Here is a 21773-nt window from a genome sequence, read left to right as displayed (position 1 = left end):
CAGCACCTCTAAAGGTGGCTACAGAGGGGAGTTTGTGCATTAAATAGCTGATATGAGTGTTTTATTTCTCAAAACTGCTTCCATTCTTGCACAGTCAGTGAAATATCCTTCTGACGGCTGGAGATAAAGAGCATCCTTAAGAAAGCACAATTGAAGAAGATTAAGTTTGCCTTCCTGAAACCTCCAGGTAGCCTTTCTGGTTCCCAGGTCCCATGAATGACTGATTGCTGTGTTTTTAAAAGAATTGCAACCTGAGTTTTATTTGAACTACTGATTGATAATGGCTTGTCTTTCTTCTTGTTAGATCTCTCTGTGCTGCTGTAAATACCTACTGTCTGGCATGTTCCTCCTGCACCTTCAACTGCAGTTATGTGCTCTTTAGCAACAAGATAGTCTTCCTCATGGACCTGCTGCTTCACCAACTAACAGTAAGTCGAGACAAACATTGTGTGGTTTGCATAATATTTTTCTATTTTAGATACTAATAAGGATTAAATATTTTGTGATTAGACCTCTAAAGCATTTCCTAGATATTTTTTCTCACATCAATTTAGTTAAAACATCACGTTTACTATCAATTTAAACTTTAGGAAAAGGTTTAAATTAGTAGAACACATTTCTTTGTCTAAAAAGAGCAACAAATCTACCTTGCAATATATTCTGAATTGTAGCCTCTAACATCTTTCATTATTATTTTTGTAAAAACTACAACTATACAGTTGAATAATTTGCTGTAAAATCTTAGAAATTTGTACTGATAATGAACTTGACATTCAGTGTGTTCTGCAGTTTTATGGAGGTTGTGCTTTCCTTTTTTTAAGATTTTGAAAAGCTGTGTAATTAGATCTAAGAATAGTAAAAAAGCCCATCTTACTGCCTAAATACATTGTTGACAATCAAAGTTTCAATGCCTTGTTGTGGAACTTTATAGTTGCCAAATATTATATCACAGCAGTCCTTTCCATTTACATAATTTCACACACTGATACTGCAAGAATAATTGTAATTGGATGTAATGTAATGCTCTGGAAAAAATTTAATTCCACCATGTTGGAGAGGTCTATTAAAAAAGAAAAATTAAATAAAGCAAACAAAATATAGTGCTGCTGTGAAATTACTTGTAAAATTACCATTGCCCGTCGTTTCTGTATACTGTTTAGCAGTACAGTTAAAATACTGAACAAAACTGTAGTAAAGAAACCTTTTTATATTTAGGAACTTTTATATTTCGAGCCGTATTTGTCTCTGTATGGCTTTGACTTTATGCAGATTTACTGCCGAAAGACAGATTTTATTTTAGTTTTTTTCCAACATATTTTGATGAATTTTGTTTTCATAATAATAATAATAATGCATGTTTAAAATCTTTGATTGATAGATAGATCTTATTATGCTCTAACAACACTATAAGGCTCGTGATGTCGGGCAGCAAACAGCCCAGTTGGAAGAAATTTTTCGGCTGGCATTAAGTCATTCCAACAACGCTCTGAAAGAAATCTTCTTGTGAAACCGGCTTATCGTTACAAAAATTATGGTGTCAGTGGTTTGCTTTAACTGGTTGTTAATACCTGTTATGATACTAATTTATTGGCTGTGAAAAACTTTGATTTGATATCTTAAGTGCAAAAGCTACTGAATCGCATGGCAAAGCCAAAAATCACCAAGCTAATTTAAAAGTAATGATTAACTTACTTGTGTTTCTAAGCAAGTTAGTTTTTAAGCTATTTTACTTATGAGTTATTAAAAATATAGGTATTTAATTGACATTACAAGGTCTTAAAAGTCAAGAATTAAACCTACTGAAAGAATATGTACAAATGAGGAGTCCCTGAGAGCTACTTATACAGGTATAAACTGTTATTTAATATATGTTTACATTTATATCTAGTGTGAATTTTTAAGTTCCTACCATCAACCTGGAAAATTCTACAATTTTGCCTGATTTACTTCAAGAATTTATCATTTTTTATATATATATTTGTTTTTTGAATTTCAATCACTTGCCTTCTCCCACAAAAGGTCTTGTAGTTTCCGCCTTCTTTCTGGCATCATAGAGTGTACCACAGTGTTAAGGAAAAGCAAAGCAAGACTGGAAGTTGTGAGTCCCAGTGTTCCCCACAGATGCCTCCTGACAGAGGGAATGTGAGTGCTCAGTTAGAAAAGGCAAGCAGGCTGCATTGCGGCGACATGTCGGCCCATATCCTTCAGCACTCTGCTAGAAAGACTGTAAACATCAGCTCACTCCAAACATCCAACAGTGGCGGCTCTGCACTCACAACACAGACAGGACAAGGCACAGCCACAGGGTTGTGGTGCATGCATGAACTCTACTGGGGCTTCCTTTTTCAGTCGAGTTCCAATCCAAAGCAGTCGTATTTCCTCAGGGCAGAGAGGGAGAGGTTAGCCTGTATACTCCAGTTTATATAAAACACATCCCAGCAGCTGCTCTGCTGATGGACATCTCCAGCAGCACTGCGGGAGATGAACTTCTTCTTCTTTTTCAGTGTAAATTGAGCTCAGCAGTTACGCTCGCTTCCACCGTCGTTTTATGGCGAGTTGTGATAAGTTTTAAAAATTACCATTAAACTTAGGCTTTCTTTACTTATTGTATTCATAGGCATGCACATATTGAGTGCACATCTCATTTTGGTATGCGTGTGTTAGCAATTGAGTGCAGCAGTGGGGGTTGGACTGAGCATGCCCTCATTTAATTAGATTTGTGGAGAATGTTGGTGGATTTACCTACGCTGTCAGCATTCGCCCTGGCTGTTGGAGCAAATGTGAATGTTTTACCTTTGCCAGGTTTCACAAAAGCAAAGGCACTAAATTTCAACTGTGGCGCTCTGGTTATGTGTTACATATGATGCTTGGAATGCAGATGAGAAGGATGGCCATCCTACTAGTTTGTCTAATTTCTCTCAAAGGCTTTCTTTTTTAAATAGGGCAGAATGTCCAATCCAATTAAATTTTTAAAGCACTTTAAAAACCACATTGGACCTAAGTACTTTACAGAAATGTAGGGATGCATAAATGGATAGATGAATGAAAAATAAAAAAATAAATTAAAAAGATATAAAATGGCTGTGAAATTACAAAAATTAAGAATAATAAAAGATAAATAAGTGATAATACTGAATAGAATAGAATAACTTTTTATTGTCGCTGAGAAAAAACAATGTCCGAGGACAGTGTTAAACCAGTGAAATGCAGTTTAGCATCCTCTCACAGGCAGCAGTTAAAAGATAAAATCTATACATGTGCAGTAAAATTCTATACATGTGCAAAAGAAACAACATATTTTCCAGAGATAATCTGGAAAAATCTCACATGGTATTAAAATCCTGGGGAAAAAATATGTTTTAAGATGGGATTTACAGACTGCGAGGAGGCCTGTAAAGAGGCAGACCGTTCCATACTTTAGGAGCTGCTAGGCATAGATCAAAAACCAGCGATTAAAACGTAAAAATAGGATTTTTTTTCCCCATACCACACTGACAACAGCACTCTTTGATGTGGGAGTAATTCTGGGAGGAGGAATCAAAGTTGACCATTTTCAGTGTTTGTGAGGTTGGAAGAAGCACAAAAGTTTTAAGATTCTAGGGGGAAAAGTGTTTCCTATCGGGTCATGGTGTCTGTTCATTCAGGCTTCCATAAGTGGGAGTTGAATTTCAGCAGATTACAGGAAACCGTAAGAGTTCAGTTCTGTGTGTCTGTCTTGAGACATGGTGGATTTGGAATACTGGTAGACGCTTGGATATCCTAAAAGGGACCCGTTATGCAAAAGTTAGTTTTTGTCCTTCTGTTTGAGTCTCTACTAACCACCTAGCCATTTTCTGGCAATGAGTTCATCTCTTTTGGTGCCTGGAAAGTAAGCCGTTTCACAAACCTCCCATGTATAAAGTTGCAATTGGCAGGCATTGCCCTGTTACCTAGCAACCTCATTCAAGCACAGCCCTTCACCTAGCAATCAGATCAGAGCTCTGGCATGATTTGGTCAACTAGCTTTACCGCTGTATGTGTTGTATGGAAAAGACCAGTTTTGTTGTTGATGTACCAGTTAGAAACCACATGCTGCATTCTTGGTGGTTGTACAGGAGGCTTCACTGTACACTGCACAGTTATACATCTTTTAGCCTTTTTCAAATGTATAAAGTGTGAATGTAAATGTTGAGTTGTTGAGTGTGACGCACTTGCTACCTGTCACAATAAGGCACTTGTGAGTTAAACACAACTGGAACATCGCAATGTAGTGTTCTTACTAAAATTGTACAGGCCTTGTAGGTTTCCTGTCATTCAAAGACAGACAACTTAGTGGGTTTGGTTTGTTTTTGAGAAAACAGTTTTATTTAACTCAAAGCATGTTATTGCTAAAAAAAGTAGGAAATGGAATAGAAACAGCACTTTCAATTAGTTAAAGCTTGTCATTAGGTTAGAGCTTTTCAATACTGATAATCTGAAGGTGATCACCAAATCTCTGATTGGTGCGTGTTCAGGTTTGTCCAAACACTAAAGCCTTTGAGAATTACCTTTTGCATTCACTGACAGACCTTTAAACCAAGTTCACCAAATAATCTCTACTAACAAAGTAGTATCACTTTGGTAGTACTACTACAATGTCTAACATGACATTAGCTTCCACTTGTGTTTTTGTTGAGTTGTTTTTGTCGAATTCTTCTTAGTTATGCTTTTCTTTTTCTCCTGTCTCATCAGCTGTATGTTCCAGATGAAGACAAATCCATTTTTGGCTGCAGCATAAACAAACAGGTCTTTGAAGGGCTCACAACAGGCCTGCTTCAGACCATTGCTGCCATTTTGAAGCCCCTGTTTCTCTGCGTTGTTGAGTCGGGCCAATGTGAAAACTTTTGGATTTCATCCTCAGGTACCAAGGTCAATAGCTCTGCTGTAGAGTCCTACAGCACTCGACTTCAAGATCTTATCAGGTATTCGTCCTTTTGTATTCAACTCTGGGCATTTCATCCTCCTACATGGTTCCTCCTTTTTCTTACCTCAATCCCTTTTTACCTGCTTTCTTTCAAACTCCTCTTTACTGCTGGTGAACATCCGATTTCTTAAAGAGCAAGTCATATGTAAGGAATAGGCTAAGAAAATGTCAGAAAGCTTGGAAATGAGCCGAGTGGTGTCTTGTTAAAATGGGAGTAGTGTGAGAATGAGTTGTACTCTGGCCAGGTTCCAGCACGTCCTTTTTATTTATTTATTTATTTTTTACACATTCAGAAGCTCATTCTAAGTAATATTAGTTCCTGTGGCACTTACAAATCCACATAACCAATAAGCACTTCCACAGCTTAGAAAGGTCCCCTTGAACCTGGCATTTAGGCTAGCCCCGTTTGGTTGACCTGTAAGACTTGTGATAGAGATGGAGAAATGTGGACCGTGAGGAAAGGCAGGCCCAACACCCTGAAACTTTGTAGACTAGTGAAGTCTTTCCACCATCCCTCCCACAAGCAATGATTTATCTGGACAGAGCAGCTGCACAGGCACACCAATCTCATCCACTGACCCAGGCATAACCCCAGAGTCAGGGCGGTGCCTGAGAAAAATTGTCTCGTCAGACTGATGATCTCAAGTACGAACCTAAGATTTACCTCGACTGTCCTTTAATGTATGCATGGCTAATGAGAAAAGAAGACATTCCGGTTTTTACAACTCTAATTATACCAAACTGTCATTAAGCCATTTCTACGTCACCCCAGAAGGGTCAACAAATGCCAAAGAAACGACAGCAAAAAGTCACAACAGAACTGATGCTAAAACAGAAGTTGTTAACTTGCCAAGATGACTTCAGTTTTGGCTGCTGCTGTTATCGTTGTCATTTTGTTGACCCGTCTGGACCTTCTTACATTTCCACATTTTATTGCACAAAGATGCACAATGAAGACCTTGCAACACAACAGGTCAAGAATAATGTTATGGGGAAGGTTAAAACAGGAATGGGTTTATAATTCTATCCTGTGAGCATCTAATAGAGCACTGTTCAGTTTGTAATCCCAAAAATGAACCTACAAAGACATGCTGTTAAAGGAGAACATCAATCCAAGAAACAGCCAAGGGGACTATGGTAACTGAGTAGGATTGGCATAAATCCACAGCTCAGGTAGAGGAAATAGTTGGCAACTTGACCTTTGTGCTCTTCACAAATCTGGCCTGTGCGGAAGACTGTTGTCTAGAGAAAAACAAATAGAAGTAGAATACACTCAAAATCGCTTACGTGTGCACAGGGCCTTAGAAGTGTCAAGCTGGTATCAAAATCCACCAAAAGGCTTAACTTTACTCGTTTCCACCACTTTGACTCTCAGTGGGCAGGCAGGGTTAAATCCAAATGCCCATGTGTTGTGCTTGTTGCAAGCAGTGATGTTTTTCTTTCCCTGAATCAATACTGTTCTACCCAGTAGCTCCACTCTCACCGCACTGTACGATGGTCCTAGGACTTCCAACTGAAGGCGGCTCAAGAATGGTGTGGTTGGGGTCGATTGTATGGACCACTTTTACAATAAAATCACGGAAGTTACAAAATAACTTGCATGCTGTACCGCTCAGTGGAAACGAGACAGTAGTCATCCCAGTACTGATGTAAAAGCCTTGACTAGCAGCCTTAATCTCTAGATTTTCGTAAGCTCGCCTTACTCAAATGATTCTTGCATACCGGAATCTTCTAGAAGACTAGCCCCGGGTCAGCAGACTGTCAAGGGCCCAAAGCAGGGCTGGCACAGGGGCCACAACAGCCGTCTAATGACACTATTAGGGGTGATTTGTGGCTGAAAGAGTACAGGGAACATGATCATGAGTCCTGTCATTGGCAGAGACAAATTGAAGATATCACAGTAATAGCTGGGGGTGGAGGGCTTAGGTGAGGTATTGGCTTACAGTTGCAGTGCAGTGGGAGTATGCACAGTAAAGGCCTTTGTTTGCTTGTGTGAAAGAGCCTTTCACAAAGAAAAAGGTTTTTCTTTAGAAGCACATGCAATAAACCTTGTAACGTTTTTCTCTCTTCTCTTTTTCTTCAGTTACGTAGTAAACATGGGCTTGATTGACAAGTTGTATGGGTGCTTCCTGTCAGTCCAAAGCCCTATAGATGAGCACCCCAAGATGTCTGCTTTTCTGGAGCAAGCCTCGTCTCTGCTGAACCGAATGTGTGAGCTGTGCTTTGCCGTAACTGGACGGTGAGCTTTTATTAGACAGCTTAAATGTTTCTGGAATGTCTTGATCTTCCCCTGACAAATACACACTTCTCTTTGCGCAAGTAATGGCAGAGACTCTGTCACTGGGATCCATAGGCAATCTCATGGTTACTCAAACAGAGTTTGTAGTTCCTCTGAAAGTCCAGCCAGCAAGCTGGTGAAGCTGTCGTTACTGCACACAGAGATAGAGATCTACTTGACCCAGTGCTCTGTCACTCACCATAAACCTTAGTCTGCGGTGCAGGGGGGAGCCCACCCACATGTGCCATGGCGACCTCCACTCAGAGAGGTTCAGTGGCGCCGCTGACAGAGGCTAAGCACACAGTCACACCAAGGGACATAAGCACCACCATTCCTGACTTCAAAGGAAAAAAATACTCTGAGCATTCCAGAAGAAGAACATGATGTTTCTTTTTTATCCGAAGCTGTAATTTAATGGTGGCAGAAATAGTGACAGAAGACAACTAGGAAGAAAGCTTTGCCTGAAAAAAAATAATAAAGGATGTAATGCGGTACCTGTTTAGCTAATCTGTTCTAAGATTTGTTCTGCTAACAGCCTATATGTCATCTATAAGAACGTTCAGCGGGCCACAGAAATATTTGGACCATGCCAGTTGCTGTGTCAGGGGATTATAATCGCATTTAGAGGCTCTGTTCTCGCCTAGCAGCATATTTCACACAAAGCCTGTTGGCTAACATCAAGTATCAGCATGCACTGCAGGTTTCATCCCGAGGTCAAACACACTCCTGTTGTACATGGCTGCAAATCATAGATGCTGCTGCTGCTGCAGGGGTCTTAAATAGTCTGACTCCAGTAGCTGAACACTTTTACTGGGCGCACAATACCCGAGAAGGCCTAATTAATGGCAATTACTACTTAATTGTTTTGGATACACAGTATTTCGATGCTATTTTTTTGATTTTGAAATACATCTATATAGCTATCAATCAAAGTTTATTTATGGATGCCTTTTACTATTGCGTAGTAAAAACCTTCAAGTATAAGCCAAACTGACCTTGCAAAAGTATTCAGCTCTTTAATCATTTATGACATTTTTTGGCTATTCATTTTATTTAATTGGGATTTTATGCAATAGACCAACACAAAGGATTTCATAAAAGTAAACTGAAAGGAGAGATATGTTTCAAAATTTGCACCAAATAAAAAATGAGGGGAAAAAAACAATACCTAATAAGATCCAGTGCAACAAATTGCCTTCAGATGTCATCTAATTAATCAGTCCGTATGTGTCACATGGTAAGAAAACGGATCCTTTTGCTCATTTGCTCCAAATTCCTTGCCAAAGCAGATTTAGGTACCAGTGGGCTGACTGTGTGCCAGTAAGACAGTTTGATGTTATTTTTGATGCATTTACTGAAAGTGAAATGTTTTCCATGCTGGTCACGAGTTGTTGCCTTGTCTTATTTCTGCTGATCAGCATGTTGCTTTCCCGTCTCTTGTCAATATTGTGGATATAATCAAGTACATGTGGGGTTGATATCAATTAAAGATATTCAAAGAACGTCTTGTCTATAATTCTCGACATGCTTTATAGGAATCTAAATAATTTCCATGAAGCGATTTTTGCTATAAACCTTGCCTCACAGGAGGTCTAGACTTTCCCTCTCCAGCAGAGTGCATCACTCTAAAAGTTCATCGCCAGCAAAAAAATGTTATAAGCATGTACACACTCTGCAGTCTCGCCCAGGCTGTCCTGATTCTCCGGAGCATAAGTAGTTCATGTCTAATCTTATTCTATGTCAATGTAACACGGCTCAGTCGAAGTTCTTTCTAAGTGTTTTTGTGTAAAAAAAAAAAAAAAGTTGAAAAAAGTATGTTCTGTTGCTAATTGAAATATTAATTTTCTGTTAAACAGCTCAATAATTTTTTTTCCTCCACCAGGGGTCCCAATATTTTCGACAATAAACGGCAGGATCCAACTGGACTTACAGCCGTTTTGCAGTCCACTGACCTGGTGGGAGTGGTGCATACTCTTTATTGCATACTGCTGCACAGTTTCTCGCCAGAGTCTGCCTCTCAGACTCAAGGACCCTACGGCCCTGGGGTCATCCAGGTGGCTATACACGGCATCCGGTTCCTCAACAGTTTTGCCATTCTTGACCTATCGGCATTTCAGGTATTTATTTTTTTTTATATTTTATTTTACTTTTCTTTATTTTATTTTTTTTACTTTTTTTTTTTTTTATAAAATCTTCTCGTATTGTAGCAGACCGTCATTTTTATTTTTACTGCCAATACCTTCAAAATGGACATACATCATGAAATGACAATTCCACTGAAGTGTTTGTAGAAGGTTCTCAATAATATTGCCCAAAAGTGTTTAAATCTCCCCTCTGGACCACATAAACATATTCTTGAAGCCTGTTAATGCTAGCCATTCAAAGAGAAGTTGTTCTCAGTGGGACTAATTTGACCTGTGAACGTAAACACAGGAAACCTTTGACCCCGGGTCATGTTCTCGGGGAGGATTAGAGAGCCCAGTGGAAGAAGTTGGGATGAAACACAAGTGATTATCACTGTACAAGGAGCCATACATTACCCACTCTGTGGAGGAGAGCGTGACAGCTTTGCTTTCTTAAGTTGCCACACAAACTAAGAGCCACACAAGCAAGCCAGAATGCTGTTAATTATTTTAATGCCTTGGGGTAATTACTTTGAAGCAGCTTCCTGTCACTGACCCGCCATATTCAGTCAACTCAAAACAGCTGGAAATGAAAGCATTTTCCCTGCCAAAGTTTTATGAACATTTTAAATTATGTTGCTTTTTTGGCTGGGACTTGTAATCACCTTGTGTTTCCCATTACTTCTCTGCGACAGCTTATACATATCAGTAGCGATCGGTTGATCAAAATTTAAGCCGCTGGCTCGCCCTTCTGCTGCATCAGCTCACGAATTGGTGTTCAAGGGAGAATTTAAAGGGTCGAATGAAATGGAAATGACTTGTATTGTGACGGATGCGATCGGACGGAGTAAGCTGTATCTTATCCGGGATCTTGGAAATCTGTCCTCTTTTGTCTGTGACTTTTGAACCCGGATTTTGTTACCATTTTTAAATTGTTAAAGTAATTATACATATTTAATACCTATAATCGCACTGAGATGAAACAAAAACTTAAACTCCTAAATTTGGTTGTTAGCCCTCCAACCCGCGCCTCAGATATTGTTTACAGCTGTTTAACGCACCCAAACCTTTAGTGCAAATTGCAATGATCTTACGGTGCTCTGTCACACTGGCATGTTTAATAAATACTCTCTGAGCTCCTCCTTGTATCTCTGCTTCTAAGGAGGATTTGGCTGTTTTACATGTGTGCTCTGTTTGATTTACTTCTTTATATCTTGTACATTTTCACCAACAGAAGTTCTAAACTTTTATGGCTTTGTATTGTTTTGTTGTATTGTTTGTTTGGTTGGTACTAGAAATAATCAAGGTGAAATGAAATAAATCACCTCACGTTTAAATTAGAGTGAGCGCTCACTGATTTGTTTTGTCCCTTGTTCGGCCAGTCTGTTCTTGGAGCTGAGGGCCTCTCTCTGGCGTTCCGACACATCGTCAGCTCACTGCTCTGGTACTGTACCCAACATTCCTCTGAAGAGCTTCTTCACGAAGTCATCATCTGTGTGGGATACTTCACTGTTAACCACCCAGACAACCAGGTAAACCACCCACTCAGACTGCTGATTATTGTAGTGTTTTTTAAATCAAATGATTAATATAATGAAAGATTATAGCCATTTGCCATATAAATGTGATCGTTTTAGGGGGGTTATTTTATGTTTGTCTCACAAATGTTTAAAAGTGTCATAAAAGGGCATACATATTAATGAAATTATAGCACGACAACCAAAATCTGTAAATATTGGATGTGATTTACATAGGTTACAAATACATTAAAATATTTTAAAAATAAAATTCAATTGAAAAAGTGAACCTCATCTATAAATTCAAAATAGAAAAAAAATATTACGAGGAAAATGAGTTTTAATGCAGAACTGTTTTGTTATGGCCGTATTGAGGAGTCGTTTTCCGGAATGGAGAGTTAAGTGGAACTGTGAGAGAAGAAAAGCTGTAAGCAACAGGGATACCTTTATTCTTGAAAAGTATTGTAAAGTAAAACCAAGAGTTTAAAGGAGCTGCACAAGACTTGGTCAGTTGCTGGATTCGGTGCTTCAAGAGCCACTAACACAACGATGAATCCGGAATATGTGCTACAACAATATGAAATGCTTAAAATGGGTATGTCTGTCTACGTGTTTCACTTTTGAATATAATTTGTGAAATTCATTAATTCATCAGACATTCTAATTTATGGACGTGCTCCTGTAAATGATGATTAATCTGGACGATTCTTGCTGCTTTTTTTCTCTCCCATGTTAAATTTGTTCAGTTTTGATCTCATCTTTTTTCTTTTTTATTCAGCTCAGGGATCCTTTGAGGAGTGTAAAGTTGTCGATTTTAGGGGGAATATGCTGATGATATCATCTTACTATTGTTCCTCTCATGTATTATTTGTCAGAAAAAGGGTGTAGTTTTGTAATTGTAACAAAAAGCACCCGTTTAAAGATTCATGCCTTGGCACCTTCCTGCTTTTGGTCTGTGTGTCGTTCATTGTCCCACAGAGTGAGCCTTTGTTCTCACCTGGAAAAGCAGAGCAGTATTCTTGCCCCAGTGTTACAACTACTTAGGGGGCTCTGTGGAAGTGAGCAGGATGTGATGAAGCAGACCTGGCTGCTGTGTAGCTGGCTGTCATGCATGGCCCGTCTACCGGGCCCCTGATTAGCCATGCTACAGTTGACTGGGCTTTGATTAGACTAAGCCTGACCCACGCGAGCAACGTCCTGTATTTAAATCTATAGCAATTTATTGGCTAATTACGTCTTCATTTTTGCTTTATTTATCTTTAAAATTCCTTCCTGAAGCTTGTTGTTTTTCATTATTAGAATGAATAAATCTAACCATCTTTCATTTTAAATCCAGTTAGTGTAATAAAATAAATAATTGAATAAGTTCTGATGTAAATTAAGTGTAAATGACAGCCAAACAAATAATATTTAATTCTTGCTCACATTAAGAAATTATGTTGTTGTTTTTTTTTTTATTTCTTCCCTTCGAAGAACCGAAAACAAAACTCCTTTCACCTTGCTGCTGGGTTTAAAAGAAAACACATTTAAGTATAGATTGTCAGGAAACAAGATCCAATCCAACTTCACACAGTTGATCTTTGCCAGTGGTCCAGTTCCTGGAATGCGCCCATTCAGTTCTTCACCAAGATGGATGGCTTCAACAAGGAATATTTAGAGCAGCTTGAGCTTTTCTCCAGCTAATGTAAGCATTGGCAGGACACAAAAGCGGCCCGACCCGAGGCCTTTGCAGTCACAGAGACTGCTGATTCACTGTCGGCACACTAGCTTTTGTTTATACACATACTTTAGAAATAGAGCTGCTCATAAAAAGCAGAACTTTGAAGCAGACCTATACGTCTGGATGTATTCCCTCAGCTTTGAACGGGCATGGGTAATTCAACTGTCATGCAAAGGAAAAAAAAAAATTTGAAAGAGTGACGTTCTAGGATTATGTGTTGTTTTTTTTTTTTGTTTGTTTGTTTGTTTGTCTATCTAGTAGCATCGCTGCTTATTGGGGCATATGTAGCCATGTGTGTTTTTTGTCTCCCAAATGCGCCAGTGGAGATGTGATGAACAAACACGGCTAAATAAATGTCTTGTCAGGAACAAATTACTGTACTTCCTTTTTCTGCTAGAAGAAAGATGTACCGGTAATCTTCATGTCTTTATCTCCAGTGATTCATTCATGATTCATCTGTACTGATGATGTGCTGGGTCTTATAGCTGATGAGATGATAATTGTTAACTGGTGAAATGTTAACCCTTTTGATTCTGGCTTACTTTTCAAAAAGACACAAGCAGTTTTAGAGTGTGGAAATCTTAGAAAAACATTGGGTTTGTTTTTTCAGCTCATGGAAAACCACCAGTTCCACTCAAGTAAAATGAGCATCAAAACCACTCTTCTCTATTTTAGGTTGTTTTAATGCAGCATTGTTTGTGTCCTTCGCTATATCCAGAGACCTCTTTGTGCTTGTTAGAGGTGCACCAATCAGGCTTTTACTGGCCAGATTTAGTTATTTTTAGAGCTGACCTGCTAACTATGCTGACTCGTATGTCTTAACTTTGTTTAAGTGAGGGTTTTAAATGTAACAGAAATTAATTAAATGTGCTGAAAGTACCTTGGGAGAGGTAGCAGTTTGAAATCCAGAAGAAAGCAAATTATGTAGTTTTGCATATTTTTCTAACCGATCATTCCTATACTCACAAGAAAAAGTGAAAGAATATGGTGTTGATTTGCTAATTGGTAGAGGTGAAAACATCAAACTTTTCAGTTTTGATGCATTTATTAAACATTTATTTTAAAAATCTGGATTTTTTTCAGTATTTGACCTGTAGATCACCAGCCATAGCCAATTATTAAAACTAGATTAGCTATCCTCACTACCTATGAGTTTAAAAGTTGAAGCACAAGGGATGTTGGAACATTGTGGACAATATATTTCTATGGAAACAAGTTGACTATTAATTTGCGCTGCTGCAAGCAGGATTTAGGTGTTGGAAGATAACAGGAAGCTGAACATATTACAGAAAGGTTGCTCTGTTCTGTCATTTTTGAGAGTTTCTTATGCTGAATATAATGACTTTGAGATTACAAAAAGACCGACCAGAGTTCCAAAGTTAATAAAGAAAATAGAGTTATAACAGTATTATTACTGTTTTAGTAATACTACAAATGATATTAATTCTAAATATGCTGAAGACAATTTAAAATACTGCGTAAACATGTTTATGTTAAGATAACAGCAAAATAATCAGCAAATTTGCAAGCAATGCTGTTTTGTAAAGTAGTAGTAAATAAAATGTTTTAATTTCTTTTAAGTTTAAGATAAACAGTTTCTAACCTAAACTTATGAAACTGTGAAGTTTAAGTAGTAAATATATTTGTCAAATATTCAATTAGCCTAGAAAGTAGAAAAAACATGAGTTTAGATTGTTTAATATATATATATATATATATATATATATATATATATATATATATATATATATATATATATATATATATATATATATATATATATATATATATATATATATATATATTACATGAAGAGATTTGGTACAGTCAGACAAAATTTATACCAGATTTGCACCACAGCTTTACAAAATCTTCCACAATATCTCTGATTGTGGCAGATGTGGATTATGGATCATCTCTTGACAGAGTGTTGATCATGCACCAGAACTCAGCCTCAGTCCTCTTCTTCCCATTCTCTTTGAGGGCGTTTCCTTCACCCTGCAGGCCAGAGTCAAGCTTAAGGTCTATAATTCCTGTTAACCTGATGTCGAAACTCTTCCTTCAGCAGTCCATTACTGGCAAGACAACCAAGCCCTCTGCCTGCAGGGTAAGTGTAGCTCGTGCAGACCATCGGGAGCCAGCAGCGGGGAATACACTAACTGCATCACCCAGCAGAGTAAACGGAGACAGAGGAACACTGTCGTCCACGCACGCTCCACTAACTGGCAGGAGAATGCCCGATTGTTAGTTTGGTACATGATTTACACTCCGCTTTAAGGGTAAATTCAGGTCCAACAAACTTTTAAGTGAAGCGGCGGATGTTTTTAATCCCTATAAACCTTTCAGCGTGAAGTTTTCATTTGTAATACTGTTGTCATGTTAGTTTCAGAGCCCAGTAATCAGCAGCAGAATCTATGTTGGAATGACAGCATTTGCTCATAGAGATAAATAAGAGTTATTTAGTTTTATTGCGTAAACAGAGGGTTTCACAGGGTTTTAAAACTGATGGGTACCTTAAACCTGAAGTTGAAGTGGCTTTGTCAATGTCTGCCACTAGCGTAGTCTGAATGAAGTTTACACAGCCATTGTAGAAGTCTTTGGGGGGAAAAAAAACACACACACACACTAAACAGTAACTGTGTGTGTCTGCTCTGCTGCCTGTGTTATCAGTAAAGATGTTCCACTGGATCTGGTTTGTATTGTGAGTTCAAGTGTCAGATATATGGCCCTACTTTACATCCAGTTCCTCCTAAGGTGTTGGGGGTGTCTGGACAAAGCAACACCTATAAAAATACCCTTACGTGTTGAGCTCTGCATCTTATGTAAATACTTTTTTTTTTTTTTTTTTCAAGAGAGTGTTGAGCAAGAAATGTTGTTTTATTTTAATTGTCAGGTAAAATATGGCTGTTTTTATCGCCTGTTATTGACTCTACTTCCACGAAAGGTCTCGGCAGGAATTTGTTTGTTTCAGAACATTAATTTTACACACTCTTTGTGGTCGCAGACTGGGGAAGTCATGCGGTCGAAGCACTATAAACCTGTTTAGAAAAAAGCCAGGACTTCGAACTTAAGAAAGAACAGAGCAGCCACGGCACTTGAGTTTTCTCAGGATTCTCTGTTAAACGTGGACCAGATGCACAGATTCAGAGCCCAGTTGTTATTTTTATGATGCTGAGCTTTGAGCTGGAGATACCTAAACTCCTTAGTTTCAGTATGGATGTTGTTTTAGATCCTGTTGTGACTCTTCACCTGGAAAACTGACAGTTCTGTCTACCTCCAGACTCTCTCCACCACCAGCTTTTGTTTTACGTCTTTCTCCGTCAGGCACTTGAGGCTGGACAATTTGTTTAAGCAGCTGAAGACTGAATGAAGATGCATCGTCTAAGATTGAGTTTGCCTCTGAGCTCCACCTCAAATATCTACTACATACTGTGACATTAAATTATTGTACATAAATGCTATAAATCCAAACAGTAGAATGGTGAGATTCTTCTGCTGTTGCATAATTATATTTGGAGTTCACATTTTGGAGTATTTAGCTGTCTAAATGAAGGCTTTCTGTTTTCCAATGGGATGTCAAGATAAAATGTAACTAATTCACTGGTGTGGTGAAAAGTAGCATAGAAATATTATGCTACTTTAGCAATATTATGCTAGTTTAGATACTGACCTGCCTATTAACATAGGCAGGTAAGTATCTAAACTAGTAAAAATCAAAGTCTAGTTCCAAAAATCCTTAAAAATTCTCCAGCATTTCAGTAGATATCAGAAAAATGGAAGAAAATATTCCCACAGTGACTCATCTTAGCAGATTGTAATATTTCAAATTGACATACCTAGCACTGCTCTCAACATTTTTTTAAAGTATTTCTACGACGGCTGAGTTGAGACTAACCTGTTCTTACAAATTCTTTTTAAGTAATGATCGGAAATGAAACTGTTTTGTGTTCTTTGAAACGCAAACAAAAAAAAAAAGAGGGCAACTCCGCGGCGCCTCTCTTTAAACTGATAAAAGCAATGACTTATCGCTTTGTTTATCCTGCGCCTCAAACTTGGAGTGCATTGTCAGAAAGGGGGGGAGGAGCCAATGAAAGGGCATTAGTGTGTATTTGTTAAAATCTTGTAAATCTTTTGGATTTATGTCGCTTGGTCTGTGGGACCTCAACGCAGCCTTCTGGTTTCCATTGATGTTAAGTCACCGGTCCTGTCGGCCTGTACCTGTAAACCTGCGCAGCCAAGATTTAGCATGTTGACCCTCCTGGCTCTCAGATGGTTGATGATGGCCGTCTCAAGTTCAGGGGAGATGACCGGCTCATTAGGTTTGGACCTCATTTTTGAGCTCTAGTGAAAAATGGGGTCCAATGAAGTTCCAGTGAGGGACTTTTTTGTGTGTATGAAGACACTCTGTATTGAATACTGCTAAAATATTCCCTGATAAATCAGCTTTATTTGGTAACAGAGGTTATTACCAAGTAAAGAATTTAAGAGTCCTGAGTTTCTTCCTCTTTTGCTTTGGCCCGAAAGCTTGGGAATCGCTGCTCTAGGCCGTGTGTACATGAATGTCATGTCCGTTTGATTTTTGCTAGCCATTTCGATGGCTAATATTGGATGCTAAATTAATCCAATATTATTTAAAATGTCAGCTTAATAGTTTTGAGTTTTGTTGTAAAATAATAGGAAAATCCTATTAGCAGCAGCTGCTCCCTCATAATGATGACATTGTCAAAATTGTAAAACATAAACATTCTCAGTACTTTTCTCATACCATCTTAGGTTGCAATTCCTAAAGAGAAATCCAAATGATCAAAACTCCATTGGTGGGTCAAAGCTTCACAAAAAGCGGAGGAAAACTGGGAGGAGCTGTTAATGGCTTTGCTCCTTTCTGGAAGTTCTTAGTAGAAGTTTGCACACCACGTCTTTCACCTCCAGCTCCACCCCTTCATGCCCGGGTTGCACTGTGAATGCCCTCTTAACCCGAGCTCAACTCCTGCGCCGACTCTGTGCTTTGAAGCTTAAGCTGAGACTTGAAAGTTAAGTTGGAATTGCTAATGACAACATCAGTTTGCGCTTCCAATTTTCTCCCCCTGTTGCTCTGCTCATACTGTTGACGTGCTGCAAAAACATCCCCACCATTGTTTTTTTTTTATAGTCTGTAATTGTGCAGTGGGAGGCTCTGCCCCACAGGTCTCTTCCTAATGGCTGTTTGTGTGTTGTTTTAGTGGCAGATTTACGTGTGGGAGGGGCGGCGGGTGCTGATTTACAACCAGCAGTGCCACTGACGGGTTTTAGTGACTGACTACTCGCTCGTTGTGTGTTCCAGGTGATAGTGCAGTCTGGCCGCCAGCCCAGCGTTCTGCAGAAACTTTGTCAGCTGCCCTTCCAGTACTTCAGCCACCCACGTCTTATCAGAGTGTTGTTTCCAACCCTCATCTCGGCCTGTTACAACAACTCTCACAACAAGGCGATCCTGCAGCAGGAGATGAGCTGCGTGCTACTGGCTACCTTCATTCAGGTAAAAAAAACATAATAATTTAAAATTTAAAATAGAACCATAAAAGTCATGCCATGTTACCAGATGTTTTCAGACAAAAATTGACTTGGATAATATATTCATCCAACCTGCTGATGACTCCGAGCATCTTGTTTTTAAATAAGCTATCGAAATTAGGTTAATTCACACACCTCGCACAATTCAATCACATTAGCAGTCCATTAGCTAATTGACAAGCGGCGGACGGGGCCGCCGGTGAATCTGCAGCCGGCAGGCTTTTACCAAGACAAATGGATTCCTTCATGGTGGATTTACCTGCCACTGGTTCAACTCCCAGCAAACATCTCTTCTCCTTCATCTTCCTCTGACAACAAGCCCTCCTCGCCACGCTGCAGCCACTGCTGTTTAAACACCGATTAACTTCCATTCAAAGGGAGACAAGCCATTGTCATTTCTTTCAAACAAACCAATAATGCATGGCGTCTTGCCCCGCTGCCCTCAACCGTGTTAAGCTCAGGAACATTCCTCCGAGTGGAGCAACTTAATCCTGGATAGCTGAGTAAATCACAGAGAGATGGAACTGTCACTTCACCTTCAACGTTTCCTTCATTTAGTGGTACTTCGTTTGCTTATGTTGTATAATTAAGAAAAGTAATTACATTTTTTTCAGAAATTATAACTGCATCCTCACTTACAGAGCTTCTCATTTTTCCTAGGACTGTGTTCCAAATGAGAAAGACTCAGAGATTAAGATATATAAGAGCGGTAAGTTATTCTATTAAGATAATACTGTTGAGTTTCTTCCAGCTTGTGTCTTTTTTTAAACGGGACATTTTGTCCCTTTAATTGGAGAAATTCTACTCTAACAGATTAAGGATTTCTGTCAGGCGCTGTGTATAAATGGTTGTCCTTTTTCCCTGTGCAGCCACCCGATGTCTGCAGAATGACTGCCTGCTGTCCTACCGCTTTCCAAGAGATCAGTGGGACTCAGCCCTGCAGTTTTTCCTCAAGAAGCAGGAGGAGTGATGGAGTTGAACTCTTGTGCTCCGAATTTAAAAAAAAAAAAAAAAGCACAGTTAAACAGTTGCAGAGGGTAATTTCTTGGTGACAGTCTTTTCATTCATAGATTTATCTTTAGACTTTGTCAAATGTAAATAGGTCGAAGCCTTATATGTTGCATCCATTTTGATTTCTTGGAAATCTTGTTGATGCAAAAGAGAGAATTTGCACAAAAACTTCTTTACAGTTTGAACACTTTGCTAGAGTCCGTTTATGGCTTACGTTGTTTTGCATTCATTTGTTTCTGTTGCACAGCTAATAGAAATAAAACATTTAACTATACTGTAATATACAGGTTGCCAAGCATTCTCATCAGTACTGTCTGTTAATTTGTTGTATTTTGGTGGTTACTTATGCGTTAACTACTCCACTATTTTTTTTTCATCTCTTTGTATTGCAAGGTATTACATTGTTATTGTTGACAGGAGGAACTTACAAGATGACATGTGTGTTGTATGAGCATAAATACTGCTTACAGATACCAGTTACTTTCTAATCAACTAGTCAGTTTACGGCTTGAGTCGTTTCAATCTATTTCATTTGTGCAATTCATAGAAATAGGATACATTTAGTTATTTAGAATTTGGCGGTCATTTTCATTAGTACGGTTTCTGTTAATTTATTGGATATAGACTCAGAATGGTTTGTTATGTCATTTGAAAGTTGACAGTTCATTCGAAAGATCTGTGAGGTTTTTACAGTGTAATGACATTGTTCTGCTTGTGGGAGCAATTTACAAGTTAATATGTATGTAGTGTTAGTCTAAATAACTTATTTTTAAGTTATTTATGCACTTTGTTAAAAAAAATAGATATTTGCTCTTCAGATAATTCATTTACTGTTTGAACATTTCATTTGAATCCACCTCTTCCTGTTGTGCAGTTAGTCGGGGACAAAACATTTTCTTATACTGTTATTTATAATTTGCCAATTACTTTCTGTACTGTTTCTGTTAATTTATTTGTGTTTTTGTATCACAAGAACCTGAATGGTTTATCTAGTCTTTATGTTGCCAGTCATAGTGTTATACAGAAAATATTTACGATTTATGTTTAATTTCATAATTTGTCATCATTGTTTTCATGTTGTTCAAGGAGTCATTTACAAGCTAATATATTTCAGTTAATAAAGTTATTCAAAATACTATCTGTCCGCTTGTTTCTCTGATTTATTTTAAACACAAGGAACGCCTCCATAGATGGACAGATGGATATGCACAGCTTTCCAAATGATACACATCTGAAAGATTTATCTCATCTGACTTTGCCATTTGAAAGGGTGTATTTGAGTAAAGAGAAACTGACATTTTTCTCAGATTAGAAATAAAAATAATTTTGGATAGACTAATCCTGATTTTTCACTCATAACTGCCATGCGTCTTGGCATGTTCTCCACCGGTCTGGGTCCAGGTAATAACCTAATCAGTCCCTCAGTAAGTAGAATAGGTGCTTGTGCACGACTACAAAAGACACTGGAATGAAGTGACTGTCACACATAAAGCTGATTTAATTTTTTTTTTTTATGCAGTAATCTCTTGTTTTTCCCAGAGCAGAATAAGTACCAGAATGTGTATTTGAGAAATGTAGGGATCTAAACATTCAAACTGAGCCTCTTATTTTCCCTGCTGTGAAAGTGGTACCATCTTCCAGCTCTTTCAAGTTTGCTTTAAATCAGTAATGCTGAAATCTGGGGCCTGTTAAATGTTCAAATGATATATTGCTGAAACGCATAGGCTATCTCAAAGGTTTATGGTTTGTATGTGGACATTTTTTTTCTACGTTATCTAATATTTTGCGAATGTGTATTTTCTTTGTAAGATGACCTATTGCTGTATTGAAATCTTTGGCATATTTAGTCTAGTTCCCAATCTAGTTGGGGGGGGGGGGTTATTTTTTGCTTTTTTAAAAAAATATATTTTAATTTCAATGAGGCTCTTTTTCCCTGGCTGATTAAAGCCGATCCTCCCCAACAAATTGCTGAGGTGTAGTGTGTCAGTTCCCGGCTTGACCCGCGTGCTCTCCTGTCCAGCGGCTATTTGTCGCTCAGGATTCCTGCTGGAATGAAAATAAACTGAAGACACGCCGGGATGCGTCCGCAGGCTGCATGGGAGTCCCCTCAGCGCTGCGCTCCGGCGCGTTTAGCTCAGAGTCCACTCAGTGGATCCCTTACAGGTGATGCCAGATGCAGATAAGGGGCCGCCGCTGCCTGAACACCGTCTAGACTTGCAGTCCAATAATACAGGCCTCAACTCTTGTAGCCTATGGTACTATTGCTGTTGTCCAAGTAGAAGCCAATGTGTCTTTAAATCACTCCAGCAATCCCATGCAAAGTTTGCTTTGAATCTGCATGCAAAGGGCCGTCATGTTAGAAAAGGGAGCCAACGTAAACATCCAAAACCCCTAAAGCACACCAGCGACAGAGCAGCCGCAACCCATTGTGTCTGATTCGCTGACCCGTGACACGGGGCAAAAGCTTAATAATATCTTGTCAACGATCAGTCACTGATCCACTTGGCTCAGAAACCATAAGCAGATTATATCGGATATAAAAATATGTCAAAGCCAAACCCGAAGCCAGCTTTGTTACTTTGCAACAGCCTTTTATATTTCCAGCTGCAAACTTTCTGCCATTTCAACGGTTCGC

At 38.7% G+C, this 21773-nt stretch overlaps 1 protein-coding gene across 3 annotated transcripts in view; it reads left to right on the top strand.

Moving 5' to 3' along the window:
* Nucleotides 1-20276, top strand: part of scaper (S-phase cyclin A-associated protein in the ER) — a 66673-nt gene extending 46397 nt beyond the window's left edge. For all 3 annotated transcript variants that reach the window (XM_015004416.2, XM_015004417.2, XM_015004415.2), the window contains 8 exons: nt 305-428; nt 4711-4940; nt 7026-7181; nt 9103-9337; nt 10726-10875; nt 17901-18092; nt 18788-18836; nt 18997-20276. In XM_015004416.2, coding sequence (XP_014859902.2) covers nt 305-428; nt 4711-4940; nt 7026-7181; nt 9103-9337; nt 10726-10875; nt 17901-18092; nt 18788-18836; nt 18997-19097 — 1237 coding nt within the window. In that variant the 3' untranslated portion in view covers nt 19098-20276. The remainder of the gene's footprint in view (nt 1-304; nt 429-4710; nt 4941-7025; nt 7182-9102; nt 9338-10725; nt 10876-17900; nt 18093-18787; nt 18837-18996) is intronic.
* Nucleotides 20277-21773: the final 1497 nt, after the last annotated feature.

The sequence above is a fragment of the Poecilia mexicana genome, unplaced genomic scaffold, assembly GCF_051168715.1.
Source record: "Poecilia mexicana isolate PSO_F unplaced genomic scaffold, ASM5116871v1 scaffold_6, whole genome shotgun sequence".
Classification (NCBI taxonomy): domain Eukaryota; kingdom Metazoa; phylum Chordata; class Actinopteri; order Cyprinodontiformes; family Poeciliidae; genus Poecilia; species Poecilia mexicana.
Note: the sequence above shows the minus strand (reverse complement) of the source record. Positions and strands in the feature narration are given on the sequence as shown.